The sequence below is a fragment of the Falco rusticolus genome, chromosome 4 (assembly GCF_015220075.1).
Source record: "Falco rusticolus isolate bFalRus1 chromosome 4, bFalRus1.pri, whole genome shotgun sequence".
NCBI classification, from domain to species: Eukaryota; Metazoa; Chordata; class Aves; order Falconiformes; family Falconidae; genus Falco; species Falco rusticolus.
In genome coordinates, this window is record NC_051190.1 from 23,427,384 (window position 1) to 23,449,154 (window position 21,771).

General features: G+C 49.4%; 1 protein-coding gene across 1 annotated transcript; it reads right to left on the minus strand.

The window, feature by feature from the left end:
- Nucleotides 1–2,134: 2,134 nt before the first annotated feature.
- On the minus strand, nt 2,135–8,130 carry SSUH2 (ssu-2 homolog). The gene is made up of 4 exons (XM_037386916.1): nt 7,740–8,130; nt 6,895–6,964; nt 3,804–3,909; nt 2,135–2,614 (listed from the first exon to the last, which is right to left on the minus strand). The coding sequence occupies exons 1-4, from the start codon at nt 7,747–7,749 to the stop codon at nt 2,561–2,563; spliced, it is 240 nt and encodes a 79-aa protein (XP_037242813.1). The 5' UTR covers nt 7,750–8,130; the 3' UTR covers nt 2,135–2,560.
- Between the last annotated feature and the right edge of the window lie 13,641 nt (nt 8,131–21,771).

Genomic DNA, 21,771 nt, shown 5'->3' on the forward strand with positions numbered 1-21,771 from the left:
GGTTTGTTAATTGGATAGATTTTGAAATATATCATTATAGATTATGTAGTAATTTGGGAAAACTGACAAATAAAATGAGGAAAGGAAGGCAGCAGTCATAAGCTGCATAGCTGGACTGAAAATGTCTCTGTCAATATGCATCACCCTAATGATGCAGCACTGCAACGAGAAAGGAAAACATCTACAGGGGGGAAAATTTACCCAAATCCTGAACTCAGCGGGATACCTGGAGCTGGCCCTGGCTCAGAGACACAAGTGGTCTCGAGGGAGGGATGTCATGGCTTGCTTCCCCTTCTCCATTTTGTTTGCAGTGCTCCGCTGCAGATGCAAGCATACCTGGAGCAGTGGGAAAGGTCCTGGAGCATCCCTGTGGGTGCAGGGTCACTGGGTGATCGCTGCCATAACGTGCTTTTCTGCCAGCACCAACTGTCAGACGATGGCGCAGCCACAGCAGCACCTCTCGGGGTAGTCCAGCACGTACACCTTGTTTTCCAGCCCATAGATGTAGCAGAGGTAAGGCTTCCCTGAGTACTGGTAGTGGACTTCTGTGATGGGGGTTAGCTCAATAGTTTGACGCCAGAAAAGGAAAGGAAAAGCTCAAATGAAACCTGCAGCTCAGAGCAGGTGCTGTGTCTTGCTTTAGACCAACATGTGCAGAGAGGAAAAAAGCCCCAGCTTTAGCCACAAGCCTCACAGGTCTGAAAGAGTTCCTGCTTTGTGAAGGGGAGAATGAAATCTGATGGGGATCCACCAGCCCATCACTACAGCCATCAGAAATTCCCCCAGCTGCAGCTAGCATGTTCCAGCCCTCGCACACTAGACCATTTTTACTGCATTTATACTTATTTAAGCTAATTCCTTAAACCCTGTAAGCCCTTGTTTCCAGTCCTCGGTGTGTTAGCATCTGCCCCCATCCCACTGGTGTGAACGCCGCAGGGGTCTGGGTGCACACCAGCACACACAGGCGTTGGTGCTGAACTGTGGACACACGTCACCTCTGTCCCTTGGAAGCAGGAAGGGACATCAGTGATGGGCTGCACTGTGCTGTGTTACTGCAGCAGGAATTGCTGCAGATTTAACCCCTGCTGCTCTGCTGCCTTTGCTGACTGAGGGGGAAGGACACTGCTTTCATCTCCAATTACCTGGTAATTATCACTCGTGGCTGAATTACAGGAGGCAGGCTGGCACCAGTGACGGGTGGCACCTGACCTCCTTGTGGAGGGCCCTGCTTTGCTCCTTGCTTATCTTTGCAGAACAAGCTGAGCAATTCCTGCCTCTCCCCAACACCAGCGAAACCCAAGCTTTGGTGAGTTTGCCACCTGAGATCAGCCAGGACTGCCACCAGCTCCAACCCAGTGACACACGCCAGCCCTGTGGGATGAGAGTGGGAGGGCACCGCGCCAGGGCAGCCCTGCACGGAGCCGAGGGGCGGGCGCCCACCCTGGCTCTCACCTCCTGCTGCCATTACGGGGGCAGAGGCTCAGTTTTAAAGAAAGCTCCATGAGCCCAGCAAAGCCTGCCGGGATCCAGCCCCCATAACCCAGGGGTTATCAATGGTCCTGACATTGCCTCTGACACATGGCCAGCATCGCAAGAAGCCAGAATAGCATCAGCCAAGCAACAAAGAAGAGATTTCCCTCCCTGGCTTTCTCCAAAAGATGCTGATTATTAAGTGGAAGAACTTCAGCCAACGACAAGCAGAGTGGATGAAAAATTCAATGGTGGGGAAAGCGCCGGCAAAAGGCAGCCCGGATCGGCATAAATACTACGTGGTGCCGGCAATTTGGCAGGGCAGGAGGTTTTCGGCACCTGCTTTCCTATACAGCTAGAGGATGCTTTGGCTGCTGTGCAGCAATCTAGTGAACAAACTGCCTCTGATGCCAAGAAGTGGAAATTATAGGCTGGAATTAAGTTGGAGGACAGTATTTGCCAAAGAGCTGGTTTTGACAGACTGCATGGAAAAATCAAACCATTTCCCTTTAAGTTTATTTTGGTCTTTGAGTTTACTTGCATTTTTAACATGAAACCTTCTCTTTCCTGTGGGTGAAAAGACAGTATGTTCTAGCTAAACGTTCACATTTGCAATCACATTTATAATAGCAACAGAGATTGCAACACTCTAGTGAGAATCAGATGGAGTGGAATCCTAATGTTTATTCAAAATTAGCTTCTAAGATAAAAATAGTGGTAATAGATAATGTTTGCCATGGCTTTGAAAAGGTAAAAGGAGCAATAATAACCACAGTTGCCTACATCTTTCAAAACATTTCTAAAAAATTATTTCCCTGGTATTTCACTTGATAATTAAGATTTCTGTGATAATTAGAATTTCTTTTTCATTTGCTAAAGATCACCTCTAAATAAAAAGTTAGATTGGTTGCTATTCTTGACATCTGATTGTGTCTAACCAAGCTAACTAATCAATCGTTAGCTGACCCCCCCAGCGCAGGGGTGCACAGCAGGCAGCGGGGACATGGGGGTGGCCCCGCTCCGAGCTCCCCTTTACCTGCCGGCGGATGCCAGAGGACATGGAAAAGGCTGCACTGTGCTCTGCGATGGCTCACTGCGAGGCCAGGGAGATCTTGGGTTCAGGAAAGTCGATGGTGGGGTACACCTGCAAGAAATAAACCCAGCTGCTCAAAAGAGACTCTATTTGTCTGGCACAAATATATTCATTCCACCTGTTACCAGCACACACAAGGAAAGACCTGCGCATATAATGGAAATATGCAGAACAAATGCTGAGCTCAAAGTCCCAAAGACGTCCATCCCACCCAGCAAAATGTAGAAGTGTCCAAAACGGGGACCATGCCTCTCCAGGCGGAGGCTAGTGCTGCCCGGCACAGCGCGGGGGGAGGCTGCCGTTCCTGGGCTGGTTAAAAACTGGCACCAGGAGACTCTGTGCCCCAGTAAGATTCACTGTCACCATCCTTCAGCAGCACAGCACTGTTAAATCTGAAAGGTCTTTTAAACCTCTCTGTTTCCCCCAGCATGTGGACAATTTACAGAAGAAATACTGAGCTTGTGGGCAAAGCAGAACTGGTCATGAATGCAGCTACTTCTCACATAGCCAGGAGTGATAGCTGTTTATGTGAGAAGCCCACTGATTTTAATGCATTTGTTGGAGAGTGACTCAGATGCTAAAGCATCATTCAAATCCCAACGGAATTCTGCAACACCAGATGCAGAATCTTCACTACAGGTGCATGACACTGAGTAATAGCTCTCTGGGGGAGAGCTGGTCTGTTCTTGCGTGGTGCCATCTCCCAGTCCTGGTACATGGCTGAAGTTTCTACAGGTTACTTCAAAACAACTAATAAGTAATAAAAAGGTACAGTTGAATCCTCACTCAGTTGCAATAAGAAAAAAACCCAACCAACCTCAAGCTGAAGACTGGGCAGAACTGAAATGACACTGGTTGTGGGAGAGCACTGTGCTTCAGCCATTTTCAGACTGTTTTGCCCAGACTTTTGCAGGCACCCAGAGGTCCTGGTGCCACACCATCAGACTGCACAGGTCACCTGCAGGTACCCCTGCTCTGGCCAAAGCATCTCTGTTCCAGCCTGAGAGCTCCCTGACCCCAGTGCCCTCACAGGGAGGAGCACAGACACCATCTCCCAGTGGCTGCAGATGAAAAAAGACCCACTTTTGCTGGATTCCATAATCCCATTGCTCCCTAAGTTTCTCCTGACTGTAGAAATGGGAGAAGCTGTGTCCCACAAATGTGAACTGGGAACTTCACATTCCCCCTTTTTTACAGCTGTGCAGGGGGGATCCCCTCCAGCCCCAAGAGCCACACTCACCACCACATTTTCATCTTTAAATATATTCTCTCCACTGACTTTACCGAGCAGCTCCCCTGGGAAGTTCAGATGATGCTCAGAAACAAATTCAAATATGTTGTTCTTCCTGCAAGAGAGAGGGAAAGCAACTGAACGATCTGAGGCTGGTTGTAGGGCACTGAGCTATTTCCAGGCTCTTTCTAAATGATCAAGTAATAATAGAATCATAGAATCATTTATGCTGGAAAAAAACCTTTAAGATCAACTCCAGCTGTTAACCCAGCACTGCCAAGGCCACCACTAACTCATGTCCTTAAGCACTGCATCTATGTGTCTTTTAAATACCCCCAGGGACGGTGATGCCACTGCTTCCCTGGGCAGCCTGTGCCAGTGCTTGACAACCCTCTCAGTGAAGAAATTCTTCCTAATATCCAGTCTGCACCTCCCTTGGTGCAACTTGAGGCTTGGGTGCTCCCTGATTTCCGAGGACAGTAATCATGCCTGCCTAGCCTTTGTGCACTCCCACATTAGTTTCTTAATAACTTTGTATATGCAACAACCATGGATGACTCTTGCATCCTGAAACCAGACCACCATGGTGATCACCTTGCCTTATGGCTTTCAGAGCCCCCTACAACTATTAAGTCCTTGCAGCAGGAGAAGTCTCACGTTCCCTTTCCAAAGCCACAGCTCCTATTTCAGTGACCCGTTTTGCTCTATTACCTGGGGGACATGGACCTTGTTAGTGCCTGATGATGGTCTCCAAAGGAGCTGCCGGTCTGGCAGAGCTGTGCTTGTCCGGGGCAGCACAGCCCTGGGGCTGGGGCCCCCCAGCAGTCCCACCAGTGTGATTGGCATGGCTGGGGCCATTTCCAACCTCTCAGTGTGGAAGGAGACAGTGTTTTCAAAGATTTCACACAGGGTAATCGAAGACATTTTGTACAAAAATGGGAAAGTGCTCAGGAAGCACCCAGCAGGGCAGGTAGTGGCTTTTTCCTAAACCTCACAAGTTAAGACCTTTTTCATCCCCATCTGTTCTCTCTGGCACTAGAGCTCCCAAATGGGAAGCCCCTTATCAGCACAGCCAGCAGCCTTAGACCATCGCTGAAGCCCCAGCCAGGAGCCCAGCCACTGCCCCATGTCACCCCTGCGGCCAGGGGCTTCGGGCTGGGGCTGCGCCAGCATGTACCAGGCAGGGGCTCAGCCTCTCCATCTCCACTCCTGACTTGGGTGACCTTGGACCATCCTCTACCTCTATGAGCTTCAGCTCCCACCACACCCCATGGACAAGCGTGCCTTACTAAGGACTGAAGCTGCCCCCTCCAAGCCCCTGTTTCTGCCTGAGAAAAAGCAACAAATACTCTCCCAGCTTTGCTCCCGAGCCTTGCAGTAAAACCAGGAACAGAAGCTCTGAACTTTACCCGTGCTGCTTACCAGGTTATCACCAGCTGCTTGAAATGTTGTAGCTTCTTCCCTCCCTGACAGGTTGTACAGGTCTTGCTGCCCCAGCCAGAACAGGTATTGCACCTTTGCATGCAACAAAAGGGATCTAAAACAAGATTTTAAACACTGCCCACTTCCAGGGGCCTGCAGACCTGAGGGTGGGATTTGTTTCAGACTGTTTGTGTAGATCGGCTGGGTCAGCAGCTACAGGAGTCAATGACAGCAAATGCACCACACATACATTTTCCCCCGGGTCTGTGACTCAAGGGATATAACATATTTGCCGGGGAAAACAAATGACTAATGCCAGCTTCAAAACTATTTGTAAATGTGGAATTAGTCAAAGAATGTATTTGTACATCTAATTAAGGATAATCACAATTTCCCCACACAACGGTAGGAAGGCGAGTGTCACTTTGAAGATGCTGCTGCCTGTGCTTCTAGCAGATGCAGGAGGCATATGCTTATGCATGGAGCATTTTGATTGCATCAATGCAACACAGATTAGCAGCAGTTAACAACTGATTCATTAAGGCTCTTCAAGACATCATTAGCCCCAGTGGATTCATGCTTTAAAATGACTGCCATGATTATGCACAATACCATCTCTGTTATTTTAAACTTAATGGAGCCACATAAACAGAACAGTTTTAGAACAGTACCTTCTTTTTTTGTCACTTAAAGATTATTTTTAAGCCTGTTATGTTTGATGTTTGGAAAAAACCGAGGTGGTAATAATTGTCCAGGCTGGGCTGGCCACGAAACCTGCCAAACCCCACCCGGGCACTGCGGAACTGGACCTCAGAGCAATCCTGAAACTTGCTGCTGTCATCGCAGGCTGGCTCATTCCAGCCCCGCCACCCTGCCCCAGGCTCTGAGCCCAGCAGAGCCCACCGAGACCTGGGATGGACGGTTGAGCATGGACCTGGAGAGACTCGAAGCCTCCTTCCTGCTGCAGCTGCTGAAGGTCCAAGAAACTCTGCTTTCACCAGAAAACCCAAAGCTTTCTCCAGTTTCCCAGAGAAGCTGGGAAATGCAACAGTCTTGTAACAGAAAGGTGAAAGAGATGGAAGAAAGCCAAGCCAAAAAATTATTTTATTTGTGGGGTTTTTTTTTTTCCCATTTCTATTCTATTTTCCATTTCCAAATGCTTAAGAGCTTCTTTCACAAGTCTGGGATACCAACCTGGGTTCTGAATGCTGAGGGTGGGCCACACAGAATGAGCGATATATGTTACAAATGAAAGTTCATTTAAAAATCAGAGTGGGGAAAAGGCTATTTCTGACCATTTTTCCTGGACAATAAAGCTACTGCTGTACTGCTTTATCTGTTGGGTGATCTTCATGGTACAAAATAAAAAAAGCACACAGGCATGTAAAAGCATGCCCCAGCTCAGCACCGTACCCTCTGCCAGAAGCAAGTCAAGTAATTTTGGCTTAGACATACTGGATGAAGGGCTTTTTCTTCCCCTACCAACCTTCCAGTATTTTCCTCCTACCAGCAGACCATCAGCTGACAAGCTCCACCAGGCCAGCAGGACTGGGATGACTGGTTTCTACTAACCACTCTGTTGTGTGGGTGCATGTGGGCTAAGGGAAGCAATAGGCTCCGAGCAGAGCCACACCAAGTGATGTGCAGAGGAGCCCACCGTACCTTCTGCGACCTGTACCTGAACAAAGCTGGCATCTCTTTTGCTGCTTTAGCCTCCATCAGGATCCCTTGCACGTTACACACCTCATCTACAAATACACAAAGAATTAAAATAGATGGTGACTGCTAGAATAAAAGCATGTCAGGTTTATAAATCAAAACCTTTGATGCATGTTATCAAAATAATTGCTAACTGAGGCTTGCAGAGAAAGGCATATGCCAATTACGTACATTGCCAGTGAAGAGTGTACAAAATAGCTTATAAATTGTGACCCAGGATTAATTAGGTGTTCTGGTCAAACAGTGATGCAAACTAGACACACGATCTAGGTAGAAATGCCTTTTTTCTTGCGTGTGTGTTTTTCCAATGTAATTTATTCTTGCAGTTAGTACTATACATTTATTTAAGCATTCATATTTAATCAGATTAACTTCAATTAAGCAACAAATTTGTGCAATAACAATACATCTTTTGGCTGTCTGGGAATATCTGTGCAGAAGAACAAATAAAGACAGGAGGCCAGATTTACAGCTGCACTCACATCCCTGGGTTAAGCCTCCTCTCCCTCTCAGAGACCCCAAACACAGAACTGAGCATATCTGAAAGACAGCAATAGTTTGCCATAATTCATGCCTAAGATCTGACCTCATTTCAACAGCGCAGAAATTTTTCCTTTTCCTCTCACCACCATAACACATAGGCTATCGATTGAGGACAGGGTAAGACACCTTTTCAACCTGGGCAGGATTTCGACAACCCCATCCAGCATCTCTGCAGGACCTGGGAACATCAGCTGGAAGCTGGACTGAACATGAGTGCGTTTGGGATACAGGGTGGCAAAGGGGCAATAAAACAGAACTCACTCTCAGACATCCAGCCCTCGTGATAAGTACAGTGATAAGATGATAGTGTGCGCTGTAGTTTTGCAAATGGACCGCAGGTTAGAGGAACAGGAACCGCAGGCTGCTGGTGGGAAGTTTCCCAGCTCCTTACCCAACCTGCCCCATGGTACACCCCGCACTTGGACCGGCTGTGACCATGGCATCTGTGACAGTCCTGAAATCAGAAGATTATTCCTGCACACAGCTGCCCAGGGATTTCTGATATCTTGTATTATGCACATGCACTCTTCCTTCATCTAAATTCAGTTATACAGTTCTGGTGCTAACAGGACAGGATCCAACACCATAAAATTGTGGTCTACAACCATTAAAGGAGTCATAAGTAATAATTATTTAACAAAGGCAAATGTCTATGCAGTGCTGGCAAAAGAAAGTAATTTTTTTCTTTATTCATCATTTCACTTAAAAAGTAAAATAAATTGACCAGCTATAGAGCTAGACAAAAGCTAAATGGGAACTGTCATGCAAACAAATGTTCTGCTAACATTGAAAAAAAAAGAATTAACAAAAGAGGAAAGACTATCCAGTGCTCTTTCTTGAAACGGCTGCAGCAAGGTTGGTCCTTAAACTTCTAGAGGAAGAAAACACCAGGAAGAAGGGGTCTCTGATATTTCCCTTAGCATTTAATAAAGAACAACCCAAGAAAGTGAGAACTGCCGTGAGGTGCCCATCCCCATCCCAAGGAGCTGAGGGTACCGAGGAAGGGACCCTGCCCCACCTGGGGGCTGCCCCCTGAGCCATGACAAGCCCATGGGCCAGGGAAAGGGGTCGCACGATCAGGCAGCGGCGAGGGAGGACTCACCCTGACCAGTGCTGAGCGGGACACCCGGCAGTGCCGTGTCTGGCCCTGGAAGAGCTGGGAGGGGCCGACCTCCATGTCCCAGGGGTCCAGGGGGGCATCTCTGGGGGGTCCAGCAGCTCCATGCTCTACAGGAGGAGATGGTGTCTTACCCACCTTGCTGGCAGTGGTGTTTGGATGCTGGCCGGCTCCTCGTGCTGCTGGGGACCAGCTGATGTTGCTCCCCATCACCACACAGGCATCGCACCAGGGACTGACACGACGTGGTCCATGCCACCCTTGAAGGTACCCAACAACCCTCCTGCCACCATGGCACAGCCCCTCTCTCCCCCCACTATGGGCACCGGGAGTCAGCTGTCACCCAAAAACCAGAAGCAGGGGTCCCCCGCGCTCCTCAGCAGGTCAATAAAGAGCCCCACTGCACACAGGTGCTCATCTCGAATCTTGGCCAGCATCAAGTATCCACGGCCCCCAGCAGGAAACTGCTGCTGCAGAGGCAGGGAACTAACAGCCTCTGCTCCCAGGGCATGCCACAAAACCTCCCCCAACACGAGGAAAACAAACTAAGTTTGTCAAGGAAAGAAGTTTGCTGCAGCTTCACGGGCCCTGCAGAGTCCCAATGGCCACAAGGGATCAGATAAACCTGACGCACATTAAACGCACATTGGCAGGAGCCACACCAGCCCTGGACAGTGAGCACTGCCACAGCTCCAAGGTGTGGGGCACACCCCACGAGAGCTATTCCAGTGGGATTCAGGGAATCACTTACTGGTGAAGGGCTCAAACACCCACTCACTTAACCTTGCTCCAGTCGATACTAGAAGAGAAAAATCATGCACTTGCCACAAAGACACCTTGCACAAAGCCCCCATTTAAATTTGAACTGCAACTTGCTAATAATGGGCCTTGGGAGCATTCCCAGGCTCTTCTGTCTCCAAGTACAGTTTGCATAAGAAAAACTGGCTGGCACTTTCACAGCAAAAGGTAGTTTTGCCATTATTTAGAGAATCCTGTTGCTTATTTTTTAGGAAAGACCCAGATAACATTTGTGAGTAATCTGAATAATTGCAGAAGTGGAACAAATGCTACTGTAAAGGAGCACCTGCCCCCCAGCGCCTATCAAAGAGCACTCCCAGCACCCTGCTCCTCAGCATCCTTGCATTATCCCCTCCGAGAAGCCCCAGGGAGGGAGCAGGGGCACAGCAGCAAACCCCGAGATGGCTGCCCTGGCAGGACCCCTCCCAAAGCCTAGCACAGAACCCTCCAGTTTGGTTTTTTGGGTGCTCCCCAACAGGCAGTGATTCCCGGAACCGGGACTGGCTCAGGAGCCAGCTACTAACCACAGCAAGCAGCAAATGTGCAACACCTATTTTCAGTAAGAGGAGTGACAATAGGGAATCAAAGCCCACAAATTTTCTGTGAAATTAAACATTACCAAAGTAGATTCACAGCCTGGGGAGATGAATGGCATTACAGGTCACCCTGTGCTTGCCTGAGCCCAAAATACCAAGTTGCAGGGCAGGTTCCTGCGGTTTGGGTAAGGAAAGGGCTCTTTTGCCAAAGTCAGGCTGTCAGAGGCAGCTTCCAGGGGCTCTGCAGTAGAGGAGGATGGACGCTCCAGCTATAAAAGCCTGTAGTCAGCTCTTAGGTGGGCTTTCCTTGGAAAACACTTGTACGTCTGCAATAAAGTAGGATGAAAGCCATTTAATGTAATGAACGGGTGGTTCTTCATGGCCCAATGTCACTATGTAATTGGAAATTATCCCAGCCTCTCAGAAGAGGTGCCCAAGGCGCCAGGTTGGAGGGTACTCACCAGGTACGTGCCCAGCTGCCACAGCCACTGGACGGCCAGCTCTTCTGCTTCTCGGCTCCCGTAGCAGCACTGGGAGGCCATGAAGCTCAGGAGGGCTTGCCTAGCCACCGCCTCTGACACCGGGGGCACGCTGGGAGGCAACAGGAGCAAAACAGGTTTATACTCTTCTAAAGAATTCACTGGAAACTTTCTGTGTATTTAACCTACTACAAAAAAAATGAAGTACAGCCCATTTGGGAGCACTCACCTCTTCCACAGAAATGCAGCTGGCATCTTCCTTGTTACCAAAAAAAAAAAAAAAAAAAAAAAAAAAAAAAAGAGAGAGAGATTTGCATTCTAAAAAAATATCCTCATGCAATATCAGTAAGGTCAGTATTAAAGGATGATGAGTGGTGATGATAGCAGGAGATGGCACAAGGATGATGCCAGTGCTGTGGGTGCCACAGGGGTCTGCATCTGCCCCCAGGTCCAGCCATGGGCATGCTGCAAGTTGTTGATGCCTGTCGCAGGGGCAGCCTTTTTGCCATCTCTGGTGTGCTGGGACCCCAGTTGGCATAGGGGGCTGGTGCAAGGGCTCACCTCTTGCCTCGGGGTTGCACTGAGCTGCTTTCAAGGGAAATGCATTACACACACACTCCCTAAAGCTGTTTACCTGTGCTGCATGACGAGGGACCTGCTCCTCAGTTCCCTGGGCTGGCCCACCAGGTGGCAGGGGCTTTGCTCCTGTGGGAAAGGGCAACTGAGGAGTTCAAGCCCAATTTAAAACCCAAGGCAGATTTTTCTCACAAATGCAGGAAGATTCATAGCTGTAGCAGCTAAAGGTGCTCACAGGTGAGTGGTTTGCTTCACACCAATCACTACACACATGCCAGCCAGAAGTTTCTGACAGTTCAGCTCATCCCAGTGGCATTCCAGCAAGGCGCTGGGACAGCTCCCAGGTGAGTCAGGCAGCCGTGCCCACAGCTCTGGCCACTGCTGTCTCAGAGCAGCACAGCCGTCCCAGCTCCCCACTCCGCAGAGGTCTTGATGACTTTCCAAGTAGGGAGAAGCACAGCCAGAGGTCAAAGCCAACCGTTTTCCAAAATATATCTGTTTGCAAAAGAAGCGGGCCAAAAACAGCAGCCCAGGAGGTAACAGGAGCTGGACAGGCATGCACCCGTTCCAGTGGCTGTGATGTACAAGGGGGAGGGTTGCACGGGACCGCGGGTTAGGCAGCTGCTGTTGTTTCCCTACTGTCAGAAGATAAAAGTCACGGGGGTGCAAACTGTCAGAAACAGAAGCAGCCAGTGCCACGCACGTACCTCTGCCCTGGATGATCCGCTTGCAGCCAGCCAGCCCGCCCGGGCGTGCAGAAGGCGCCAGGGGACGTTCCAGCTTGGGGTCCAGGTCACCTGTGGCCCTTGGAAACACGGGGAAGCCTCGAGGCTGGACAGCGCATCTGGAGACCAAACAGATGTCACAGGACGACAAGCGCTCGGAGGATTTGCTGTCCTTTCCCAGCGCCTTGCTTTCCAGGAGCTCAGTGCCGGCGCTGAAGTGGAGCAACACCGACACCCTGTGTAGGCGACAAAGCCCTGCAGGTCCCAGGCTCCCGCTGTGGCCCGGCAGTGCCCGTTAGAGCCCTGCCGAGCGGCCCAGCCCGGGGCACCGGGACACCGCCGGGGGCACCGGCACCAGCCCAGCCTGGCCGGAGCGCACAGGGCAGGAGAAGGGCACCGGGAACTTCCCAACGGCCCCGAGACATTCTGTGGTAAGCAGGTGAGAAAGCCGCAGTTGAAGAGCTCTCTAAATTGGCCATATTTACATCTTGGACGGGATGTGACGGGACATGACCGTGGCGTTAAGGGCAGCACCTCCTGGCCGCCTCTGAAACAGCCCTTAGTCTGGCCAGCAGTGACTCTGCTCTCCAAGCAACTGCCTTTTCTAAAAGTTCCCAACTTATTTTAGTTCTGCTCATGGGATATCAGCTGTTTCTTTCCTTAGGTACCTCTCTAAAAATAACCACTGGTAGCAACTAGTCCTCCTGACGCCTAACACAGAAACAATTATTTTTATTAAGCTTTTTATCCAGTGACCTTTCACATCACAGCAGCTGATTATGAAAACTCAGCCTGTGCGAGGAGCAAGCTTGCGGAGGAGCCAGGAAACACCAGCCTGGCACCGGGATGCCGCCTGGCCGGCACGGAGGGACACTGAGGGCAGTCATCCATCCACTTGATTTACTAGGCTTTTCCTCTGAGAGCACGTGCCTTTCTTCTGAGAAGCTAAATTAATCTCTCCATCATTTCTGCTGATGAAAATAAGAAACTACATGCTTCATGTGAAATGTCGCATCCCTCGTGCAGGAGAAGACAAAACTGTCCTTGAGTTGAAGGAGCACAGGTTTCCAAGTAATGGTGAGCGATAAACACTTTGGAGAACTTCCTTATGAAAAAATGAATCGGTAAGATGCCTCCAGCGCAATTATCTTGGTCATGTCTAGACCAAACAGAAATACCTTCCTCAAGTGGTGTGTGAAGTGTATCTCAAACAATTTTGGATTCACTGGCCATTTAGCTCACTGACAATGGAGCTGCCTGGGGCTTCAGTCATGATGAAGCTCCAGCTTCTTCTGTGCCCCGGGGTGGGGAACCCGCGGGAGAGGTGCTTTGCCTTCCCTCCATTTCGGTGCTGCACTGCTGGTTTTTGTCCGTCTGTATGCACTGCATACTCATAAGGAGCAGGACACACAGCTATGCCTGAAAACATTGTGAGTTTCCTCGTTCAGAAAATGCAGTTACAAACCCAAAGGGACCGACAGGATGGTGCACACCTTTGGCCAGGGCTCCCTTTTCCACAGCTCACTGAGCCTCGAGCAGCCCCACCGGGTGGGGCAGGTGCCATGCTTGGCACGTGGTGGGAGAGAAGGGCAGGGGGAGGATGGGATGCGTGCCTTTCCTTAGTGTGCTGCAGAGAAATATTCCAGGAGCACCAACTCCCAGGTTCTTATTCTAACTATTCTATCACAGTAAATCTATTTTCATTACAAAATATAATGGATTTCTGTACAAGTTACCAAGAAAACCCAAACACCTACTTTTAATCACAGGATGGTTTGGGCTGGAAGGAACCTTAAAGACCATCTAGTTCCAACGTGCCACAGGCAGGGACACCTTCCACCGGACCAGGTTGGTCCAAGCCCCGTCCAGCCTGGCCTTGAGCACTGCCAGGGATGGGGCACCCACAGCTGCTCTGGGCAGCCTGTGCCAGTGTCTCACCACACTTACAGTAAAGGATTTCTCCCCAGTATCTAATCTTAATCTGCCTTCTTTCAGTTTAAAGCCATTACCCCTTGTCTATCACTACATGCCCTTGTGAGACATTCCTCTCCAGTTTTCTCCAGCTTAATGTACAAACGTTACACAAAAACTTGTTTAAAACAAAAGATAGAGATAAGAACACAAGTACCAAATTCGTCCCATGGAAATGGTTTAAATGACCAGGTTAAAAATGTTGCTGATTTGGAGTAAATAGATCAGCTGCACAGCTGTTGCTACAGTGATATTGTTGGAAATCACAATAGTCTATAAACATGAACACATAGCTCCATTTTAAAACAACAATAAGTCTGAGACAAACTTTGACCAAAGCCAGGAAATTCAGAGTTTAGGCTGTTACTTATCTGGTATTTCAGGGTTCATTCTGTATCATCGGGATCCAGCTCTAAACAAACCAAAACAGCCAGCAAAATTCCCACAGCACGCAGCAGTGGAGGAGCAAGCTCCAGCCTCAGACTCGAAGCTCTGTTTATTAGTCTTGTGCACAACCCAACATCACAGCATCTCTTAAAACCCTGGGCACCGAGCACACAACCTGCACGGCTCCTGCAGGGCAGCCCAGCATCCCACTGGGCTCATCCGAGCTGGCACTAAAACCTGGTTTCACCTTTGGTTGAAACCAAACCAAATCAGAGGTTTGGCCTTTTAGTAACAAATAGTTGTTAAAATATGACCAAACCTCTCCGGGCAATGCTGTGCACTGCCATGTTCCTGTCCTTCCTGCATGGGGACACCAACAGCTTTGAGCATCTTCCACAGAAGGGCTCCCTGCCTGCTAAGGACCACTGGGACACCATCACCTCTCCCTGCTGCTGCCTGTTGCATGCTGTTGCATGATCCACTGCAACCAGGGCGAGAGGCCAAAAGCCGAGTGAAGACCTGCAGGGGTGGAAGCCTTTCCTGAGGTGCCCAAGAGCCACACTGCACATCTGCACTTAGCATTTACATTCCTCGGGTGTCTAAAATTAGACTTTTATGCACGTGCAGAAAAAAATCAGGGTGACAGTTCTATGCACTCAGAGCCCATGTCTCAGCTGGAAGATCCCTTGCCTCTCACCCAAGGGTGCTGTCTGCTAAGCACTTGTGATGTCCAGGTGCAACACCACGTAGAGCATGGGCACTGGTCAGCTATAAAGACCAGATAAAGGAGGGGAAGGTGGCATGAACGCATCTCTGTATGCGAACCAGGAATGGAGTCCGCCTGCCAGAGCAGTAACCGTGTTTTATCATTTGGGGAAATTCCTCTGCAGGGAGGGACAAGTCTGGGACAGGTATAAACCAAGGCCAAACACTGCTCTCCCCACACACACCCCCAGGCAGCCCATGGGGACAGCAAACACCGCAGCTCACAAGCAGTAACTGAGCAAGAGCCCATCGATGCCAGCAGGAAGGCGCCCACTTTCAGTGCATTTAGGATTGTACTCATAGCCAAAAGTTTGGGAGAGTGTCCGTCTGTGGCAAGCCCTGGCAGTTAACCTGCAGCTCTGGTCCCCATCAACCACTTCCCCTGCTGCCTCACTGCTGCCCGCTCGAGCTGGGTGTCAGCACTCTGCGCAGCACCTCCAGGACCACAAACCTTTTTTTCCCCTCCTCATCTGATTAAACAAACTTCCTGTAGCATCATTATTTCTTCTTAAGCTAATCAAAGCTTTTCCCATTTATAAATCAAGGAAACTCAGAACTCAATTACTTTTCAGTAACATCAGTAACAGCAATACCTCACTGGAGCCCCACATAATTAGAGTTTCTTCAGGTACCATATTAACATCTAATGAAAATGACATAGTCAAGGGCTTAAAATTAAAGCTCTGTTGTGACAGATATTTTGATTAAGCAGCATTTTGTTAAAAGCTAACCCCCAGTTTAATCTCTAACCCATGTCAGGCAGCTTACAGTGGACTCCAGGAATCCCACCTTAAAGACAAAACTAGGAAGCATCCCAGGAGCAGAAGTTCAGGGACTAAGCTCACACTTTAAGGGTTAAGTCCTGGCTCCACTGGAACCAGTGGACTTTGCATTGTGCAACACCTTTACGTCACAGACATGGCACAACCAACCTGCCGACCCTTTCCACTCCTTCCACAAACATCGACCTGAGAAGCACATATGCTGATGTTTGGTGGAAAAGAGTTTCCTTCTGGAAACAGTTATTTTTAATGTATTACTTGAAAATGCAGTTCATGAATACCTTAATCAAGAAGTACAACAGCATAAAAATAGTAAAGAAACTCATCAGCATAGCATGCAACATATTTCTTTTGGGTTTACTTACTGTCTGTGTTCATTTCTTGTTCCATTTGCACAGGGTAGGAGCAGAGATGACCCTGTTCCAGCAACCTTCTCTGGAATATGTTGTTTTCTGCAAATTCTGTGCTCACAGCAATGAAACCCAGCCCCCACGAGCCACTCCCCTGTGCCAAACAATGAAGATGTTGGAAATTAATGAACCGATGTCAAAGCTGGACTAAGAAGAAGCTTGCTGGGAAGGAAAGTGCCAGACAGCCCATGCATACCGTGCTGGCTTCCTAAAGGTAAGCCCCACTGGAGAGGAAGCTGTTCAGAAGTCACAGAGACTGCATATAGAGCCACATTACAGCCAGCATAATTATTGAATACCTGCTAACTTCAGCGCAGATGCTGGAGAAGACATGAGTGATGCTTTGTTCAGTGCCGTTCAGTGCCAGGCTGGGTACCCATGCCAGCCCTGTCCATCACTGAAGCCAAGCCGGTGGGGAACACAGTAGCTGTGCAATGAGCTGGTGACTGCATGGCAGCAGAGTTAGTTACCCTCAGCATTTCTACTTGCCTCTTGGGCTTCTCATGCTTGTGCTTTCTCTGTTTGGTCTCCTCAAGCCCCTTGCCAGCCCATGGACACAGAGAGGGAGCGGCGTGGTGCTGTTAAGCTTATGAGACAGTGACTATGGCCTCAGAAATCTGGTAACAAGAGGATGTGTCCAATGAAAAGACAATCATAAATTATTGTTTTTCAGAGCTATCCCTACTCACCAGGAGTCTCCCATAGCCATTCTCGTAGCCAAAAATCTGCTGTCCACCTGAATAATCAGAAGAGGTTTGCTGTACCAACATATTGGGGTGCCACACAAGAACCTGTGAAAACGTAGGCAATTTCCTTAGAGTATGCTGCATTTTCCACCAAAAGGACCAACTTTTGACCCACCAAAGGTCTGTAAAGGCCTGACCTTTCACTCCAGTTTTGTGTGCATAGGCTCTGGGAGGGGGAGAAGGATTTGCTTCTCTGCAGAGTTTTGTCCACACTAGTTGCTGCCTGAATAACTCGGTCAATGCTGCAGGAGTGCACAGGTGCCATTAGCAGCATGCTGGGGTCCTGTGACATGGAGAGGGGTGCTTTGTTTTGGCAAGGGCAAAGATAACGAGGCCAAGCTAAGCACTGCCACGACTACAGATTTCTGGAGACAGCTGTTGCTCCATTACAGACATCAGCTGGAGGAGCTGCTGTCCCTTTGGGTCCTGCCAAATCAAATTGTGCAGCTATTGATAATAACATTTCTTATTTCATTTTGTCTTAGAGCTTAAATCAATGGCTTAAGCATCCTAAATACACGCGTAGGTTCCAACTACACCATGCTACTTGCAAGCATAGAGCCTTGCTGCATCTGCTGGGGCTTGAGCCTGCTAGGGGAGCCAGCAGGGCCAAGACGTGGAGTTTCACAGCGTGCTCACTCACTGCAGCTCCCCCGCCCCCCCCCCCCGCCCAGCCCCCACGCTGCTCCAGACAGCAGAATGTGCAGGACCTGGCCACGGCTGTTAACATCAGATTATCCTTTCTTCATCTAAGTCCAAAACTGACTTGCTAAGTGCCTAATTGGATTTTACATTAATAAAGCCCATTAGTCACATACATCTGGAGGGGCTCTGCTCTTTGCTACTGTGTCTGTGCATTATCACAGGCAGCGTTAATCACATTAACAGGGTGTTGCTGCCGCCCAGCACCAGAGCCAGGGGCTGGCAGGTGGGCCAGTTTCTTAAGAATATGAAGGAAAGTGATAGGGGCAGTGCAGGGGAGAGCTGCCCTCCAGAGCAGCTCCAGAGACATGCACAAACTCCCTTCCTACCACAGCACCAGGGGACTTAACCACCTCAGTCCTCTGAAGAGCACCTGAGGTGTGACATTAACTCCAAGCTCCAAGTGTCGAAGCCTTTTGTAATGACAGCCAGGTGAGATTTGCTTTGCCATTCACCATGGCATGCTAAAAACTTGGACAGCAGAGAGTGGCAGGTTCATTTGGGGATATAATTAATGTACCTAAGACCATCAACACCACAAACACAAGCTGGTTTTAATTATGTTCAGACAGCCTATGCAATGACAGTCACCAACACAGCTATGTTTAGCAGTGGGAATGACACTGGAGAACAGAAATTTATGATCCAGCTGAACAGGGGTCTGAGTAGGCGAGTCAAGATGCGGGTGCTCCCATTCCCCAGGTCAGTACCTGTCCTGTTACCCATCAGCAGAGCTTCTCTGCACAGCTGTCACAGTGTGAACACTGAGACAGAAAGGAAAATTAATTCCATTTACAAGGAAGTGTGCAGAGCTAACCCTGGCACGGACGTTGCTGTCATCTTCCCTGAGCCATCCAGCATCACTGAGCTTTGCTGTCTTCCAAGAGCCTGACATCCCAGCGCGAGCTCCAGCCACACAGCCCCATCATACAGTGTTTACCATTGCACGTTGTCTGCCTCACAGCTACATACACACAACCTGGTCCCTGTTCCATCAAATGCCTGGAGAACATCTGACAAGCACCTTTATGATGGCTGCACCAGCTGTGTAGCTATAAAGCATTATTTACAGATGTGCTAGGTGATTACTGCTGGTGCTCATGCTTGGCTGGAGACACACTTTTGGAAAGTGCTTCTTTTCTATTTTTGCATATTGTATCAGAGGCTCTGAAATGTGTCAACAGTTAAAAACTACACAGAATAATTCTAAAGAGCTCAAAAACGTAACTTCTTAGGAGTGTTCACACCCTTAAATGCATGTGAATAACATGATGCAAAGAAAGACAAAGCGGTACCAAACAGCCTGTTGGATCATGATAACATTGTTCCTGAATTGTCCGCTTTCACTGGAAAAAAAAAAAAAGCTACAACAAAAAAACAAACAAACAAAAAAGCAAAGGAAAATCTTGATTCTGTGGAATAGGATAATGGGTTATGCTTAACTGCATTAAACATGGGATTTGGGGATTATCATATGCAATTAGAAATGTGACTTGGCTGTAGCTATCCATGAACAAGCTGTCATCTCTCCCAGCACTTACAACCAAGGATCAGAGCAGAGGGTACGTGCCAATGCTGTTTCTGAAAGGCAGGCAACTTACAGAAGATTTCAGTGAATTTAAAAAGAGTTGTTAGAGCTTGGAGGAGTCAGTGGCCTAGCAGGCAAGCAGCAGCTCCGGACTGAGCCTACAAGCAAGCCCATAGACACGTGTGTCAGCGCTGGTGCCAGCACACAGGACTTTGATCAATAAAATTCAGCAGCAGCAGCTAGCATCCTTTTGATGGTCAAAAGACCTGCGTGGTCTTTTGAACGTGTACCCCCAACTACTAATGAAAGCTCAAACTTCCCTCAAAAAAAAGACTTAAGCTGTGCTTTTGCCTAGTGGAAAACATGAGGGACGTGGGAAGGAAAGGGGTCACGACAAGGCTGGGTCAGGGATGCTGACAGCATCTCCTTTGCTTGAGAAGGGGAGTACAGAGCTGCGGGCACCTGCTGTTCTGTGCTTACAAGACCAAACATATAAACCCTCAGCAGGAGCAAAACACACAGAGCTGCTTCACCCACCATGTGCTAAAATTCCCTTTTATTAGATTTCCAAAAGGGCTGACTGACCTGAGCAGCCCTGCTCCCTGCCTTCCAGCAGGCAGCCCCAGCTACCTCACTGCTTTGCACAGTGCCCAGCCTCCCCACTTCAGGGGGGGGACCCCCTGCCACACAGCCAGTACACTGCCCACCCAGGGAGGCTGCAGTCTGCCTGCAGCCCTGCCATGGAACACATTTCCAATTCCTATGGCTGCACAGGGGGCACAGGGAACCACTGGGGGAATTGTGCAGGTTATTTACCATGGGGCTGGGGGGATCCCAGCAGTGGGCTGGGCGGACCATGGCCACCCATCACTCCTCAGCACTGCAGGGTGGCTTGGGTTTGTGTCTCAGATTATAGCAGTAGAACTGATGCTTCCTGAGCCACAGGCTGGATTAAGTCAGTTCTGGCCCATTGTAAACTGACAGCTGACAAAAAGCTCCTGGGTGGGTGGGAAGGTGCCCCTGGCCCAGAGGGCAGCCCAGGGAGGTGGTAGAATCACAGTCTCTGGAAGTGTTCAAAAAACACAGAGATGCAGTGCTTAGGGACAGGGGTTAGTAGTGGACTTGGCATTACTGAGTTAATGGTTGGACTTTATGACCTTAAAGATTTTTTCCAACCTAAATTCTGTGATTCTCAAGCAGCCTCAGCGCCTGCCAACAGCGGCAGATCTATCTGGCAGTTTGTGCCCAGGTCCTAAAAAAAGTTAAAACCACACAATATTAGCTATGGTTTCAAAAATCCTGGCAGAGAGACTTTCTAAAGGTAAGGGGAAATCCTCGGAAAGGTGCAACACATATGCATTAATTCCTGTTCATCACAAGAAGAACTATCGCTATCCTGTGTCCTCTTTGGCATATACTGTCTGCACAAGCTTTGCTCATTTCACCCATCGGCGCTGCAGTGGCTCGTCCGCGGGACTGTGCACAGCAGCAGCTGAGCGCGGGGGCAGCCCTTGGCCGGGAGGGATGCTCCCCATTCAGCACGCTGGTGCGTGTTCTTCCTCTAGCTGGGCTGGCAGGTAGCATCTATTTGTTCACCTCCAGAGAAAGAATGAGATCCCAGCAACCAAGCTGCCACTTGGACTGGTATTTGAGTATTTCTTACCTCATCTGTCCTGAAGCTTTATAATGTGGGCAACCACTGTAAATATCATCATCATGAGCGTATCGACTTTCTCCTCCACAGAAAATACAGGTACTCTACACGCAGAAAACAAAGAATAAAAAGATACTTATAAAAAATAGTTCTTTCATTTATGATTGCTGAGGCTGCTTTCCTGAGCACCCCCTGTTCAAAGGGTCCTGGAGCACGGCTGCGCGCATGGTCACACACAGAAGCGGCACTCAGCAGGGGCTGTTTATCCCCGTGCAGGGAGCACACACGCTGCACTTCAGGACTTCACATTCAGTAGTTCAGGCGCTTCCCCCGCTGGCTTTCTGCCCCTACATCGATTTCATGCCTCAGTTTCACCTTCACAATAAGCCTCCTACACCCAGTCAAGTACTTAATGGCTGGAAGTGGAGAGCAGTGCGCAGCTTGTCCGAATGCCACTACCATCGCTCCGCAGGACTTTTGGGAACTCCATTAGCAGGAAGAGGCTGTTTATAATGTGGTGCCTTCTGCAGCCGGCTTCCCCGTGCTGTGTGCTCCCTGCCATCCCCCATTTGCTCATGCCGCAGCTTGGCCGGCTGCCTGTTCTGCTGCTCCGATGCTGGGGTCTGGCAGTGCAGGGACTGCAGCACTGGGCAAAACCTCCTCCTCTGGCAGCTGGTGCTTGGCAGGGCTCCTGGGACCGAGCACCCTGCTGGCCCTCAGCACCAGCAAGGGCAATTTCTCGTGTATTATTTGACCCAGAGAATCAAATCTCATGCTGCCCAGAGGCTGTGTTTGGGCAAGCTCGGACAGCTCTCCAGGAGGAACGAGACCAAGCCCACCCTGCCACAAGGGTGATGGATCACCCATCATATCACAGCGCCTGTTCAGGCACACTTTGTTCAAAACCAACTAGCCCAATGAGCATTTCAGCATTACTGATCCCACAGACAGATTATTTGGACAGATCTCCCAAGACAACACCTGGCCAGGAACCACGCACACAGCTGGGATGAGGTGCTGGAACCATCTCCCTGGCCCATTTGCCCCAAAGATAAGTCATCCCCATCACAGATGTCACCTCCTCACTTGCACCAACACCTGCCCCTCCAAACTGCTG

Excerpts from the sequence above, each read along its gene's own strand:
- SSUH2 (XM_037386916.1), bottom strand. Across the intron at positions 3,910-6,894 it reads GAGATGCCAGCTTTGTTCAG|GAAGAACAACATATTTGAAT; the intron begins GTACAGGTCGCA and ends TCTCTCTTGCAG. Across the intron at positions 2,615-3,803 it reads TTAAAGATGAAAATGTGGTG|GTGTACCCCACCATCGACTT; the intron begins GTGAGTGTGGCT and ends TATTTCTTGCAG.